The sequence below is a fragment of the Danio aesculapii genome, chromosome 12, assembly GCF_903798145.1.
Source record: "Danio aesculapii chromosome 12, fDanAes4.1, whole genome shotgun sequence".
Lineage (NCBI taxonomy): Eukaryota > Metazoa > Chordata > Actinopteri > Cypriniformes > Danionidae > Danio > Danio aesculapii.
Window position 1 is genome coordinate 10588539 of NC_079446.1, and position 16725 is coordinate 10605263.

Genomic DNA, 16725 nt, shown 5'->3' on the forward strand with positions numbered 1-16725 from the left:
GCTATGTGGAAACTTCCACTATGGGGATTTCGTCAGAAACCAATCATCTGAAAGAGTATAAAAACAAGCCAATGAAATGCCAATCAGTTGGCGGCGTCAGCGTGCACAGCTGGCATCAATGACAATCAGTCATGCTGTAAAGACGCAGCCAGTGCCATGCTCGACATCCTTTCACTTTCAGAGTCTTTCACGAAGCTTCTGAGAGAGTCTTTGAGGGTATCTCCAACCTGTGTCTACAGAAAGAGATTGAGAAGCAGCTTCTCCCGGTCCAGAGTGCGTACACTCAGTGGCAGATGGTCGAGCTGGGTTTTTTTTCCTTGTCTGGCATCCTTTGGGTCCGGTCCTCCAAGAGCGGTTTGTATATAGGAAAAAAGCTTTCCTAAAAGAGCAACACGGTCGTGCAGCGCGTCTTTTTCGAGACGTCACTTCGACCGTGCGTTTCTGGATGCAGGGGTTTCCTGTCCCCGGATGATGCGAATGCACAGCGTTTCATGTCTGGGGGTCCTGCATGTTAATGCGGTGCTCGCGGGCAGTGCATGCCATCACTGTGATGTCATGTCTGTTGCGAGTTCAAATGTCCATCGCTGCATCGGAGGATGGGCTGTCATTGTCTGATGAGGATGCGAACCCGCTTGGTCCCTCCTTCCAGGGTGGAGAGCGCGGCATTGGCATCTAAAAAGCACACATGATGGCCATGCTTACTCGGGGTGCTTCGGCCGTGGGTCTGGTGGTAGTTTTTCCCCCAGCCCCGCGGCCGGACCGACTAAATGGGTGTTATGTGGAGGATATTAAAAGGCAAGACCTTCAAAGCCCCCCCATCCCCTTCTTCCCGGAAGTGCACAGTAAACTCACGCAGTCTTGAGGGCACTTTTTTTCTTCCAGGTCTGCGTGCGCTTCCATCCTCACCATCCTTGGAGGGTGGCTTGTCAAGGTCTGTTGAGGATTCGAACCCGCTCGCTCCCTCCGGGATGATGAGCGCGGCGTCGAATCTAGAAGCAGACTTTGTGGCTGTGCTTCCCCAGGCTGCTTCGGCCATGGCTCTGGAGATGGTTTATTCCCAGCCCCGAGGCCGGACCGATTATAGGGGTGTGATGTGGAGGATGAAGGCAAGACTTTCTAAGCCTTTCAGCTCGCAGGATTGGTGCGTTTCGCCAATGGCTCACGGATCGCGAGAGAACGGTCACCTTTCTCTCCCACTCCCAGCCCCTCCTCTGGAGTTTGGGTGCGAGATGAGAGCATCTCGTCTCCTGCTCTCCCGTGGGACCCCAGCGCTCCCCGGGTGAGCCCACTCACTCCACGCTCGTGCGGGTGGGACCACTTGCGGGGGCTCTGCCTGCCTGGTTAGTGTGGGCCAGCCCATCGCAATGACTCATCCGTGCGATCAGACTCAGCTATGCGATACAGTTCGCGAAACGGCCTCCTAGGTTCACGGGCGTGTATTTCACCAGGGTCAGCCCTGCGTCCGCCCCTGTCTTGCGAGAGGAGATTGCTGTCCTCCTGGCGAAGGATGCAATCGAGCCAGTCCCTCCAGCCGAGATGGAGCGCGGGTTTTACAGCCCTTACTTCATCGTGTCCAAAAAAAGAGCGGTGGGCTATGGCCAATCCTAGATCTGCGCGTTTTGAACCGCGGCCTTCACAGGCTGCGCTTCAGAATGCATACGCAGATGCGCATCACCCGATGCATTCGTCCTTGGGATTGGTTTGCAGCAATAGACCTGAAGGACGTGTATTTCCATGTCTCCATACTTCCACGCTACAAAACTGTGGTTTGCGTTCGAAGGTCGAGCATGGCAGTACGGGTCCTCCCCTTCGGGCTTTCTCTGTCTCCACGGGTTTTCACCAAGCTCGCGGAGGGTGCCCTCACGCCCCCTTCGGCTCGCGTGCATCCGCATGCTCAATTATCTCGATGACTGGCTGATTTTAGCCCACTCTCTGGAGCAATTGATTATGCACAGAGACAAGGTGCTCCGGCACCTCCGCCTGTTGGGGTTTTAGGTCAACCGAGAAAAGAGCAAGCTCGCCCCCGTGCAGAGCATCTCCTTTCTCGGGTTGGAGCTGGACTCGATCACCATGAAGGCGCGCCTCTCACGAGAACGCGCCGAGCTATTGCTGAACTGTCTGAGTGAGTTCGACTGGAAAAAGGTGGTCCCCTTGAATCTTTTTCAGAGGTTCCTGGGGCATATGGCATCCGCAGCCGCGGCCACGCCGCTCGGATTGCTCCATATAAGACCACTACAGCATTTGCTTCACGATCGGGTCCCCAGACGCGCATGGCATGTGGGCACACACCGAGTCACTGCACTGTGTCGCCGCACCCTCACCCCCTAGAGGGACCCCTCCTTCTAATGGGCAGGAGTGCCCCTAGGTCAGGCGTCCAGGCATGTTGACATTTCGACAGATGCCTCCAGTATGGGTTGGGGGTCCGTGTGTTGCGGGCATGCTGCTGCGGACCTGTGGAAGGAAACCCAGCTGCATTGGCATATCAACTGCTTAGAGCTGTTGGCAGTGTTTCTCGCTCTGCGCCGCTTAGGTAACCTACCGTTGGCGGTGGTTAATACCATCACTCAGGCTAGTGCACTCAGGCTAGTGCACGAGGCATGCCTACGCCCTGAAGTGGAGTTTATTCACTGAGTGGTGCGCTTCTCGCCGAGAAGACCCCTGATCTTGCCAGATCAGTGTTGTGCATTCTTTCCTTCAGGACAGGTTGGAGTGAAGGCTGTCGCCCTCCACACTGAAGGTATACGTGGCCACCATCTCCGCTCATCATGATGAGATGAAGGGCGGCACCATGGGGGAGGCATAACCTCATCATCCGGTTCCTCAGAGGTGCGAGGCGGATGTTTCCACCCCGCCCCCCTCTCATACCCTCTTGGGATCTCGCAGTAGTGCTACGAGCCTACGTGGGGAACCCTTCAAACCACTCGACTCAGTATCCTTGAGATTTCTGTCCTTGAAGACAGCTCTGCTGGTCGCGTCGCGATTAAGAGGGCTGGGGACCTGGAGGCATTTTCGGTCAGTGGCTCGTGCTTAGAATTTGGGCCGGCCTACTCTCACGTTGTCCTGAGACCTCGGCCCGGCTATGTGCCCAAGGTTCCTACCACGCCGTTTAAGGATCGGGTAGTGAGCCTGCAAGCGCTGCCTGCGGAGGAGGCAGACCCAGCCCTTTCATTGTTGTGTCCTGTTCGCGCTTTGCAAATATATGTGGACCATGCTCAGAGCTTTAGATCGTCTGACCAGCTTTTTGTCTGTTACGGTGGTCGGCAGAAGGGAAGTGCCATATATAAACAGAGGTTGGCCCACTGGATAGTGGATGCCATCTCCCACGCTTATCAGAGCCAGGGTGAGTCGTGTCCCCGGGGGTGAGAGCGCACTCCACTCGGAGCGTCGCATCCTCTTGGGCGTTATCACGCGGCGCCTCTCTGACAGACATTTGTAGAGTTGCGGGTTTGGGTGACACCCTATACATTTGCAATGTTTACATTCTGTGAGTGGAGCCGGTTTCCTCAAGGGTATTAGGTAACCCTTGGTGATTGAGGAAACGATTCGGTTGAGGTGTCGAAACACGCTCGCTGCGCCATTCTCCCTAACCTGGAGATACGTGCGCTTTTTCAGCTTTGTCAGTTTAGTTCCCCATTTGGCGAACCCTGCAGAGTGCCTCCGAGGCCCCCAGCATCTGACTCAGCGGAGGAGTCAGGTGTTGTCCCATTGCGTTGTTGGCATGCCCGCTGGTCAGCCCGTGTTCTGGGTATAGGTGCCTGCTATGCGTGATCCCCGCTGGTGATCCCATACGCTCACTCAGCCACGGTTTAGTCCCCCCTTCATGCCGGCTCGTGTCTTCCCTCCCCGCTAACCATCCTTATGCATGGACTCCCCATCTCTGGGCTAGTCCATAGGTTGTCACCAGGTCTCCCCTCTGGGTAGCAGGTGAGTTCCGCAGCGTCCTCCCTATCGGGACTGAACGCTTTCCCAACGTAGTGTCATATTAAAACCTATTTTTCTGGGTTATTGCGACTCCCCGAAAAATATAACTGTTCCTGAACAGGTAAGTAAGGTAAGTAAGGGCCAGGGGACACGTTGGAAGACGTTGTGTCTCGGGGTGTTGTAGGTGCACTCGCACTACTGCGTGGCACACCCTTCGCCAGGGACGCGATAAGGTTCTTTCGTTGTGGCGTTTTCCATAGATTTCCCCATAGTGGAAGTTTCCACATAGCATTGGAGTTCCCCATCCAAAGGGGAACGTTACGGTTACTTAAGTAACCCTTCGTTCCCCAAGGGGGGGAACGGAAATGCTAGGTTCCTTCGCCACAACGATTGTCCCTTAGCTGTCGAGCTTGAAAGTCTCTTCAGCTAGAAAAGGATGTCAAGCATGGCACTGGCTGCGTCTTTATAGCATGACTGATTGTCATTGATGCCAGCTGTGCACGCTGACGCCGCCATCTCATTGGCATTTCATTGGCCCGTTTTTATACTCTTTCAGATGATTGGTTTCTGACGAAATCCCCATAGTGGAGGTTTCCACAAAGCATTTCCGTTCCCCCCCTCGTTGAACGAAGGGTTACTTTAGTAACCGTAACGTTTCTCTTTATACTGCCTCTTCGCCTCTTTGAAGCCACTTCTCAGTTCATCCATTGCAGATTTGTACCCAGCCTCATTGCCTGATGTAAATGCCAGAGATTGAGTAAATAACTTTTCTAGATATATTACAACTTCTGGGGAACTAAGATGCTGATGACCTTTGAAACGTATCATCACTATCATCATTGACTTTCATTTATAAGCACGCGAATGCGTCAGACCGGAAACGCAAACTCGTGCGACAAGTTTCATAGTTCACTAGCTTGATGAACTCTGCTAAGTTCTAGCTTGGTGAACTCTGACCTCTGAAATTGCATCATGTGACTGCTTAAGAGCAACTGCTGATCAAAACATGACCTCTCTGAACAGAAATTTAAAATATGGACCAATCACTTGCTTCTTTAAATGTCTAATCATCTTGTTTAATCCCACCCCTTTTTGCAGCGATGTACACTACAAACTCTAGTGTGACTGCAGCATTACCTGTAGGTTTCAAACTACCCTGAAGGACTCAATTAGTTTGATCAGTTTTTATTTAAAAAACACCTAGAGTAATGGAATATTAAATGAGCAAACAGTGAGTGTAGCGTAGTGTAGTTTTATAACGACGAGCTGAATGGATGGATGGGGAAAGGGGTTTGGGGAGAGTTAATATAACCTAACAGACAGTTGGAGCATCGTGGTTAAGTATGTTAGCCATGGCCAATACCTAAGATAATCTTATAAATTAACTGAAAAAACAAACCGGAAGTGCATTATCAGATTTCAATTAAAGATAAGAGAAAAGCTTTTTTTTTTTTACTTAATGACATGCACAAATTAATTGTTCACCACAAAACTAGCCATGTGAGCTAACAAACCATAGGGTTAGTTTTGATTTCTTGGAAACTTTAAAGGGTCATGAAACACCAAAACACATTTTTTGAGTTGTTGACAGTCATATATGTGCCCATGCTGCTAAAAACACCGTTAGAACACATATTTCACATAAAAGTGAAAATTGGTACAGGGTTATTTCGAGAAAATTCGTTGTTCTGGTTTGAAACAAATGTTTGAAGCTACGTAACGGCGATTATCCTTGCGTGTATTCCAGTGTGTAGACTGGCTGTCGGTACTGGTGAGTACAACATGACGCATTTGAGTGTGCAGTCCATGAGAAAGACTTGGTTCAAACCAATCAGCACGCTCTACTGTGCGTGAGGTGGAGCTTCATTAATATACATGATAGCTTCAGAGACTGTTTCAGTGTTCAGACGGCAGAGAGACACCATGTTGTGTTGCCAAAACAAGTGGAAGAAGAATTGTTTGGAGACATGGGTCGTCAGTGTTGCGTTTATAAATGTGCTGCAACGAAGGTTTTGTTTTCATTTCCCCGCTATGAGAGCGCAGCTGGACTCATGTATAGAATACAATGCATGCGACACGTGACAGAAATATGTGTGTAAGGAAAATTTTTACCCAAGAGCTTTTTGCATCTGAAAATGGTGAAATCCAGATTTTGCTTGTCTTCTTTTAAAAAAGACGCAGTCCAATTGGTGTTGACTGTCCTGTCTCTACAGATTTGGTAAGTGTGTGATCAGTGTTCTTTGTTTGTTTATTCAGAGACAAAGTAAGTTTGTATCATAAGCAGTACTCTTTCAGTTTTTAAAGACATACCTTAGTCAAAATGATTTAGTTACTAAGTTTACAGTATGTTAATATCACTATATCAATATTATGGAAAGATAGATTAGCTGTAAATGCTGCTCTCTGAGTGTAAACATGTAAACACCTTAATCAAACTATTACCGTCGAGTATGATTTTTGCCGCACTGGTGTGACAGGATAGTCTATACACACACGACTTTCTGACGCTACCTACCGAGTGCATCTAAGTTACAGAGAAATGTGGAGGTTTTTTTTTCTCATTCGCAGTGCGGTATCAAACATTCCATTAAAACTACACTCTTCCAGCAGTTCCTCGCATCCAATCTCTCGTTTGTCACGGGGGGCATGCAGGAAATATTCCTAAATGAAAGTGCCAAACTGCAGTTGAAGTCCACAAATTAATAATTTGACAAATAATTCGATTACTGATGTCCATGTAAATGCAGTCACTGTCCTTCTCCCCTGCGCCTATGTGTTTGTTTTGCCTCTGAGAAAATCAGCGCGTGCCCAAACGGAAACTCCCATTTTTATGCTAAACCTTCCCTCTTTCCCTCCTCCGACACTCCCACCTAAACAGAGCTAGACTTACCCCATTTTTTGACTTTTTTTAAACTAGAGGTGTGAAAACACCCTGCTGAGGCAGAGGGGTTTCGTGGCCCTTTAAGAAAGATGAACTGTACTTATGTATAAATACGATGAAGACTATACTTGCTCAATTTACATTTGATTATTCAATCTGTAACCGAATACTGCTAGAGTTCCTGAAAACCTTAAAATACTGTTTATATAATTTGTATCTTCGCTGCATTTATCAATGCTTGTGACTAATGTATTATATTTTACGCAGATGCACTCCCTTACAAAAATCATCAGTCAATCTAGAATTATAGATTTTATTCAAATAGAGCCATTCGTTTCATCTGGTCAAAGTGACTCAATATCATAATATGTATCGCAGAAAAAAATTAAATATAGCAATGTGAGTTTTTTTCCAATATCATCCAGCCCTAGTGTGCAGTGTGATACTACTCATTAAGGCAGGGGTGCTTAAACCTATACCTCATAGTCATGTGATAATGACAAATGGTGGAATAGTATGTCCGAATTACATTTATACTGCAGTATGTAGAGCATACTTTTCTAATGGCCATAAATTAAAGTCAAACTCAAATATAGGACCTACTCAATACTTTAAATTTCTACCAGAAACAGTAAACATTTAGGGCACGCTAATTATTTTTTCCAGTAATATACCGATAATATTTAGGATGGCCAGTATGAGAATTGGTTTGCAGTATGTGTGTGCTGGACTTACGGATGTACGCGTGTCACAGATGCCGTGTTTGTGGCTGAGATTCCACAGGTTGACAGCCAGCTGGTTGAGTTTGTTGTTCCGCAGATCACCATGAGCCAACAGACAGCCAAACAAAGAGAAAGCCAGACTGCCCTGCCTGCGCACTTCCTAAAACACACAAAGCAATGAGCCATTACACAAACACCCATGCAAAATGATAAACAATCATCATAATATGACAGTTATGTTTGATTATTCTGATATAAAATGGCCTCAAACAGTATTTGGGCACTTCAAATATGGCACCTGCAACTAACGAAAAAAAAAAAATCCTGTCATGTTGATGACTGAGCAGTTGTGGTCAATCACAGTCCACAATGACATGGATTTAACTGGTGAAAGTTACATACAAATGCACATTATGGCTTGTTAAATATAAACATTTTGCTCTGAATTACTAAATAAAGCTTAGATAAATATTGTAATGGATAACTACTCAAATTATTTAAACCATTAGATTTTCTTAAATTAAAATGTAACTCATTGGGAATTTTGGTGCTTATTAAAACATACCAGTACAAGCAGACTAAGCACTGGTGATACTGGGGATGATGGTGATACTCGATTTTGTAGAAAATCAAGATGGAAATCTGACTTAAAACTGATATGCTGATAATAAAATGAAGTAATATGAAAAATAACAAATAAAACTTAATATATAAAGAAAAATAAAAAGAAATTAAACCTTAATATTTTATGATTTTTATACTATTAAATTAGATTAAATTATACATTATTATTAGTGTTATTGTGTCTTATATGAATGTTACATTTTGATCACTTTTTACACACAATAAAAATAGCACATAATGTATAAATACACTCACTGCCACTTTATTAGGTACATCTTACTAGTACCAGGTTGGACCCCCTTTTGCCTACCTTAATCATTTATTGCAGATTCAACAAGGTACTGGAAATATTGCTCAGAGATTTTGGTCCATAGTGACATGATAACATCATGCAGTTGATGCAGATTTGTCAGCTGCACATTCATGATGCGAATTTCCCATTCAACCACATCCCATAGGTGCTTTATTGGATTGAGCCCAGGTGACTGTGGAGGCCATTTGAGTAAAGTGAACTCTTCGTCATGTTCAAGACACCAGTCTGAGATGATTTATGCTTTATGACATGGCGCGTTATCCCGCTGGAAATAGCCATCAAAAGATAGGTACACTGTGGTCATTAAGCAATGGTCATGGTCAGCAACAATATTCAGGTAGGCTGTGGCGTTGACACTATGCTCAATTGGTACTGTGCCAAGAAAATATCCCCCACACTAGTACACCACCACCAGCCTGAACCGTTGAGATAAGGCAGGATGAACACATGCTTTCATGTTGTTGATGCCCAATTCTGAACCTACCAGCCGAATGTCACAGCAGAAATCGAAACTTATCAAGGCAACGTTTTTCCAATCTTCTATTGTCCAGTTTTTTTGTGAATCTGTGTGAATTGTAGCCTGTTTCCTGTTCTTAGTTGACTCTGTGATCTGCTGCTGTAGCCCATCTGCCTCAAGGTTGGACGTGTTGTGCATTCAGAGATGCTCTTCTGCAGACCTCAGTTCCAACCTCAGTGGTTATTTGAGTTACTGTTGTCTTTATATCAAGAAGGCATTTGCACCCACAGAACTGCCGCTCACTGGATATTTTCTCTTTTTCAGACCATTTACTGTAATCCCTACAGATGGTTGTGTGTGAAAATCCCAGTAGATTAGCAGTTTCTGAAATACTCAGACCAGCCCGTCTGGCACTAACAACCATGCCATATTCAAAGTCACTTAAATCACCTTTCTTCCCCATTCAGATGCTCGGTTTGAACTGCAGCAGATCGTCTTGACCATGTCTTCATTCCTAAATGCATTGAGTTACTGCCATGTGATTGGCTGATTAGAAATTTGCATTAATGAGCAGTTGGACAGGTGTACCTAATAAAGCCGGTGATTAGTAATAACTATATTTAATAATATTAAACTAGTATGCTAATATTTGTCAAATATTTAAAAAAAATCAAACGTTTTAAAAAAATACATACTTTAATTTTATGTTACACCTGTGAAATTACAAAACTAATATTTATATTCTTTATATTATATATTTTTTTAAATCATAATTTTTAAAACATCTTTTTTGTTTGTTCCTTTTTATTACAATTATTGTAAGATGTTTGGTGCTTGTTATATTTCCAAATCTTTGGATCTAATTGTATGTAAAACCTAACAAGTTTTAATATTTTGCTGTCTTACGTTGAGTATTTAAAAAATAAATAGGTATCTGACCTCGTCTCGACCCAGACCCTTTAAATGGTCCAGAACCTGCCCAATCAGAGTCTCACACAGCTTGTTGATCTCTGCGATGAACTTGGGATCTCCTCCATACAGGGTTTCATTTGAATCCACTGCAACAGCAACACAAATGTCAACAAAAGACATTGAGCTGGGAGGATTATTAGAAAACCTCTCTGCATTTGTTCACCTTTAGGAATGGTGTAGAGGTAGCTCTCTTGACTCATTGCTGCTAGTAATGGCAAAGCGCTGATATAAACACGGACTTTAGCATCACTGCCGTCCTCCCAGGTGTAATCCTGAACCATATTTAAGAGTCCTCGCACCAGATACAGCACACCCTGCTCCGGATGATCCTATGAGACAATCACACACATGGAGAGTTTACATTTGGTAAAAAAAAAAAAAAAAAAAAGCTTGTGGAAGTGTTTATGGATATTACCGGCACTACGAGCAGTGTGGAAAGGAAGTTGTTGATGAAGTCTAGCAGGAAGGACTCTGATGATCGCTGTTTACCCTCAATGCTGATGCTGCGTGGGACTTCGGGCAAAATACTGACTGCTGCCTTTAGAAATGCGTCCGCTGAGAAACGGTTACAGAAATCAAAATGATGTTCTCTCAGTTTATCAAATACATGAATACTCTCAGCGTTGGCCATTGAATTTAAATTTCGTTGTACATGCAAATGGTACAATGACAATAAACTTCTTCTGAACAAAAAAATATATTTCAGCTATTTTATTACTATAATTAAAGAAGAGGTCTTACATGTACAAGAAAATTTGCCGTTTAAGCCGTTTAATAAAAAGTATAGTAAAAGCAGTAATATTGAAAAAATATTAATAATACTGTACATACTTTTTAGCATCTTTTAAAAACAAAGATCTTTTTAAGCTAATTTATTTGTGCAATGTCAAAGCAAAATGTTCAGTATCATTACCTTAGTCTTCAGCGTCCTTCAGAAAGCATTCTAATATGCTGATGTATAATTAATTATAAGAAACATTTCATATTATTATTTGGTTCAAATGCTGCCTACTTTTTTATCTTTCATTTTTGGAAACGTGATACATTACTATTGAAGTCCAGGTCAGTCTCCATAATAGGAAATTACTTTATAACCCGCAATGCTGACTTTATAACTTGCAACTGCAACTTTTTATCTCAGAATTCTGACGTTTTTCTGGGTTCATATCATGCAATTATGAGTTTATTTCTCAGAATTCTGACTTTTGTTCCTGCAATTGCAAGTTTATATCAAGCAATTGTAACTTTATTTCTTAGAATTCTGACTTTATATCTCACAATTGCCACTTATGCCAGAATTCTGACTTTATATCTTACAATCTAAGCAGTAAAGTCACAATTGCTCAAATTGCAAAATATAAAGTCAGAATTCTGACATTCTAACAGAATGGAGATTTTTTTATCTCCTTTATTTATTTTTCTGACTTTATTTCACACAATTGTTACTATTTATTTGAATTCAGACTTTTTAACTTGCAACTACGACTTTATTTCTCCAAATTTTGACATTATTTCACAGAATTGTTAGTTTATATCTTGCAATTTCGCTAAAAAAATGCTAAAAATTTAGCTTTGATTTCACAGGATTAATATTTTTTAAACCTTTTTACAATATTACTGTTTGTACTGTATTTTTGACAACCTTGGTGTGCAAACATATCTTCATTCATTAATTTTTCTTAGGCTTAGTCCCCTATTTTTCATGGGTAACCACAGCGGAATAAACTGCCAACTATTCCAGCATATGATTTGTCTAAGACAAAATCTCCAGCACCTACTTACCCTGGGACAGACACTGGTTGGCCAGTGCTACTTGTCCAGACAGCAGATAGAGGTTGAGGCGGCTGAAGATGCTCGTGAGGGACGGAATGGTGATGAAGGTGTAGGCGGCACATGCCTGGAAATAACCAAAACACAACAGCATAACCTCTACTATAGTGGGATAAAACAATGATCCACCATTATTGGGGAGAAGTTCTAAATCAGGGGTCTAGATGATGCCCGTAAAAATGTCCCAAAAAGTCCCAAACAGACCATATACATACATATATATACATATATATATATATATATATATATATATATATATATATATATATATATATATATATATATATATATATATATATTATATATATATATATTATATATATATATATATATATATATATATATATATATATATATATATATATATATATATATATATATATATATATATATATTAATTTCTTAAGATGAACACAAAATAAGATATTTTGAAAATGTTGAACACCAGTAACTATTGACTTATATGTAGTATTTGTTTTTCTTACTATGGAAGTCAATGAAAACAGGATTTCAGCATTCTCTTCTTTTGTGTTTAACAGAAGAAAAAACTCATAGAAGTTTATAACCACTTGAAGGCGAGTAAATTTAAATGTTTGGGTGAACTATCCTCGTTTAAACACATTTTATTACTTTAATGCAGAAAAACAAGTCATATTCGTTAAAATTAATTGCACAAATGAATTTGTTTATGGAAAAACAACATTTACCATACTGTATACACGTTTCAGAGAACACTCACCCTGACAAAAGCAGCTGTTTTACGTGAGTGATTGCCTTTCATCACACGCCCTGTCTCCATGGCTAACTGATTCACCGTCTGTAATGAAGACATACATATTATCATGACAGTCAGTCCCTCAGCACACCATTAAACTAAAGGCAGACTTCATTGCATGACATTTTCTAAATAATGTGGTTTTATCCACTGCATCATAAGCAAACAGGCATTTATCAAGTCACGAGTCAGCAGGAGATTCTACTGATCTCTCAACAATGACATCATCAACACATAAAATTCAGACTTTTTGGTAGAGATATTATTAACTGCAGATAGATGCAAACACCGAAGTTCATCAATACCACATAGACTGGCATGATAATAAAGTTGTTTGTTGATAAAACCAATTTGTGCTAGCATTGTGAGACTTTTTACAATACATGTTTTCACAACACTAGGGTTTATTATTGAATAAAAAGCAAAAACTTAAGAGTTAATGACTACGTGATGTAATTCCTAAAACAAGCATTAAGGCAGAGGAGCTCACGTGTATGAGGTGAATGATGACAGGCTCTAGATTACAGAAGGTCGCTCGTGCTTCCACACAGAAACTCAACTGCTGCTCAAAGTCCCTCCCAAAAGACACCTGATGGAAACATGGAACAACATATAAAGAGTTACTTTTTAGGTTAATTTCGAGTTGTTACAGAAGCCAGTCCTTGCGAATTATGTTAGAGATTCCACTTGATGCTGATCTGAAGTTTTCTATAGTACTGTTAAAGTCTTTTGATATTTTATTATTATTATTGAAAGACATCTCTCATGCACAAAAATACTTTTGGTTGATCAAAAATACATCAAAAACTCCAGTTTTCAAAGTCACATGATTATTCAGAAATCATTGTAATATACTAGCATGCAACAAGAAAACATTCTTATTATTATGGGTTTTGAATGCTGATACACTACCAGTTTACAGTAAAAAAGACAACAACTTCACAGTATGAAAGTTTTTTAAAATAAGTTATTTTCTTCTATTAAGTAAAGATACATCACACTGATTATACAACACTAAACATTTGATAAATGTTTAGGGCTCCATGCAGGTGAGTGGGCTTGACAACCACCTGTAGGACACACTCACACACATTTTGTTAGAAACACTCATATGCTTTACATGTTTGCTTATATAACTGCTATTTTCATTTATAGCACTTCATTTTTGAATTTGGTTTAAATACTCTATGAACTGCAGCTACGCTAATTATTTTCTTTATTCTCTATTTCCACCTGGGGATAATCAGCCCGAGGCCACCAGAGACTATGCTGCGCCATTGATGCGATCAAAGACCTGTGAAGAAATTATGCCAAGGTATCCATAATCCTGGACCAGGCCGTATCCTGAGCAGCTGATGTGGTGGTCATGGAGGAGTGGAGTGCATGAGACTGATTCCTGAAAGACCACAGTGACAGACGAGTCCCGGCATGGGCCAGTATGATTACCTGCCGGTGACCTACTCACACCTGCTGTTCTTCACAATGAACGTCCAATGAGCACAATGAACGTCCAATGAGCACAATGAGCATTCAAATTTAAATTATTGTTATTTTTTTTTCCCTTCACTTTGTCAGTTGGTGAAGTTTTGTTCCTCGCCATTGTCGCCACTGGCTTGCTTGGTTTGGGACTTGTGGAGTTGCCCATCGATGGATTTGCTCTTCAGTGTTTGAACTTTCAGCAGTGAAAATTAAACCACACTGAACTGAACTAAACTGAACAAAATTCAACTCTGAAATTTGGACTTTACTAGAACTCCTATGTTAAGCTGCTTTGACACAATCTACATTGTAAAAGTGCTATATAAATAAGCATGAATTGAATTAAATAAATGATCATCATTCCAAATAAAAGATGCTCTTTTCCATTTTCGATTTCTAAAGAATCCTCCAGTTTTCACAACAGAATAAAACATTTAAACAGTTCAAAAATAAAATAAACTGCAACTTTTTCCTTATAATTTTCACAATTCAGATTTTCTACAAAGTTCGCTATCCTGAGGAAAAAATAATTGTGAAATAAAAATTGTGAATGGCGAGTCAAAACACAAAGTTTTAAAAACAGAATTAAAAACAAACAAACAAAACAGTCTCTAGAAACTGACGCGGCCAAATGTACTAAGCTTAGAACTTTTTTCATTAAAACCAGTGGCAGCGAGAGTACAACAACACATGAAGACGATGAAATGGTTGGTAAGTTACCGTTAAGCTAGTTAGGAGCAGTGCAAAACAACGATGCCTGCAAACCACCGTTCATGTTTATGTACTGAACTTTTTCTTGTACTGTAGCTCTTCAGCAGCAGCAGCAGCCTCTAGTCCAGTTTGCTTGCCATTCAGGCCCTGTAACGTTACCAAGCACCAGTCATGAGCCCAACAAACGAATGGGCAGGTAGGATTGTCATTGAGTGAATATGAGAATTTGAATAATTAATATTAATGAATATTACACCTGCTTAATGAAAAACGCCCTGAGACAATTAATGAAATCAGATGATTCACAACATTAATTAATCTGACTTAACTTGATCAGAAAGCTAAAAAAGGGGGGGAAATGATGAAGTCATCATAAGAAAGTAATACTGTGGTTAAAAAAAGTCTTCCAGATAACAGTTCAATACTTGCTTTATTCTTTAATTGTGTTTAGGGACTGGTATCTGTGAAGAATTGTGCACAGAAAAAATATTCAGATCCAGATATTGCAAAAAAGGACATTGTGATGTTTTAAAGAATAGTGTTGGAGATTTAGCTATTCTTTAATGTTTTCATATTTATGAAAGATATTTAAAGTTATAAAACAGCTGTTTCCTTGAAAAAGACATGATCGTGTAATTACAAAGTTAAATACATTTTCTTTACATACATACATTATATTTGCATTTATTTGATATTTATTGGATATTTGTGAGAGCTAATTCTTACAAAAAATAGATTCTGATACTGTTAAACATTACATTGTGTTAACTGTTCAAATAAATATTCACTGTGAAGCAACACTTAAGCTACTTTATTTGCACTGAATTGGAAATTATATATTCAGTCGTGAACTAAAGTGGTCTGGTCTAAGGCTTGAAACTCCAGGGCTGAAAAGGAGTCCCACTCCGGCCCTGTGTATAAACATGTCCTCAGAACATTTTTTTTGCTGATAAACTGGGATTAATATATCTGTTCCAACTCTGTGATTTGAAGTTTTATAAGGTTAAAATGTTTTTAAAACAGAGCATGTTTGTAATAAAGAAAGTAAAATGGTAATTCTTAACCGCTATAATCCCCACGGTTGCATGGTGTCAGTAAATGCGCATATATACGTGAGAGTGTGGACTGCAAATAGCCTTTGTGTGAGACTCATCATTTCAGAAAGGCTTGAATAAACTCCACCACAAATACATGATATTAACTTACTTGATATTTTTGACTAATGAGCTGTATTTCAGCTTCATCCGTGTCTGCCTCTATTACTGATGGCTGTTTATCTGACGTAATGCATGAGAAGCAGACACACATGTCAGAGCGGTGAGAAGCAGTTCATTTGGATTTAAAGCCACAGGCTACAAAAACAGCTGTAGTCAAGACACCAAAATGGGCAGATCCTGGAGGCTATAATAAATGATCTGATGGGTATTTTGAGCTGAAACTTTACAGACACATTCTGGAGAGACCAAAGGTTACATCTTGTAAAAGGATTAAAATAGGTGCTCTTTAATAATAATAATAATAATAATAATAATAATAATAATAATAATAATAATAATAATAATAATAATAATAATAATAATAATAAGTAAGGGCGACGCAGTAGGTAGTGCTGTTGCCTTACAGCAAGAAGATCACTGGTTCGAGCCTCGGCTGGGTCAGTTGGTGTTTCTGTGTGGAGTTTGCATGTTCTCCCTGCGTTTGCGTGGGTTTCCTCCGGGTGCTCCGGTTTCCCCCACAGTCTAAAGACATGCAGTACAGGTGAATTGGGTAGGCTAAATTGTCCGTAGTGTATGGGTGTGAGTGAGTGAGTGTGTATGGATGTTTCCCAGAGATGGGTTGCAGCTGGAAGGGCATCCACTGCGTAAAACATATGCTGGATAAGTTGGCGGTTCATTCCGCTGTGGCGACCCCGGATTAATAAAGGGACTAAGCCGAAAAGAAAATGAATGAATGAATGAATAAGTAAAAATCTAAGAAATGTCTTTCTTTTTACTGTATTGAAAACATACCGCACTACTGTTTGACTACAATAGAACAACA

At 40.9% G+C, this 16725-nt stretch overlaps 1 protein-coding gene across 1 annotated transcript in view; it reads right to left on the bottom strand.

Moving 5' to 3' along the window:
* Positions 1–7426: 7426 nt before the first annotated feature.
* Positions 7427–16725, bottom strand: part of vps35l (VPS35 endosomal protein sorting factor like) — a 37193-nt gene continuing 27894 nt past the window's right edge. Inside the window, exons 23-29 of the mRNA XM_056469724.1 lie at positions 12986–13084; positions 12460–12537; positions 11673–11787; positions 10306–10445; positions 10054–10219; positions 9858–9976; positions 7427–7684 (exon numbers count right to left, since the gene is read on the bottom strand). Of these exons, the coding sequence (XP_056325699.1) occupies positions 7442–7684; positions 9858–9976; positions 10054–10219; positions 10306–10445; positions 11673–11787; positions 12460–12537; positions 12986–13084 (960 nt within the window). The 3' untranslated portion in view covers positions 7427–7441. The remainder of the gene's footprint in view (positions 7685–9857; positions 9977–10053; positions 10220–10305; positions 10446–11672; positions 11788–12459; positions 12538–12985; positions 13085–16725) is intronic.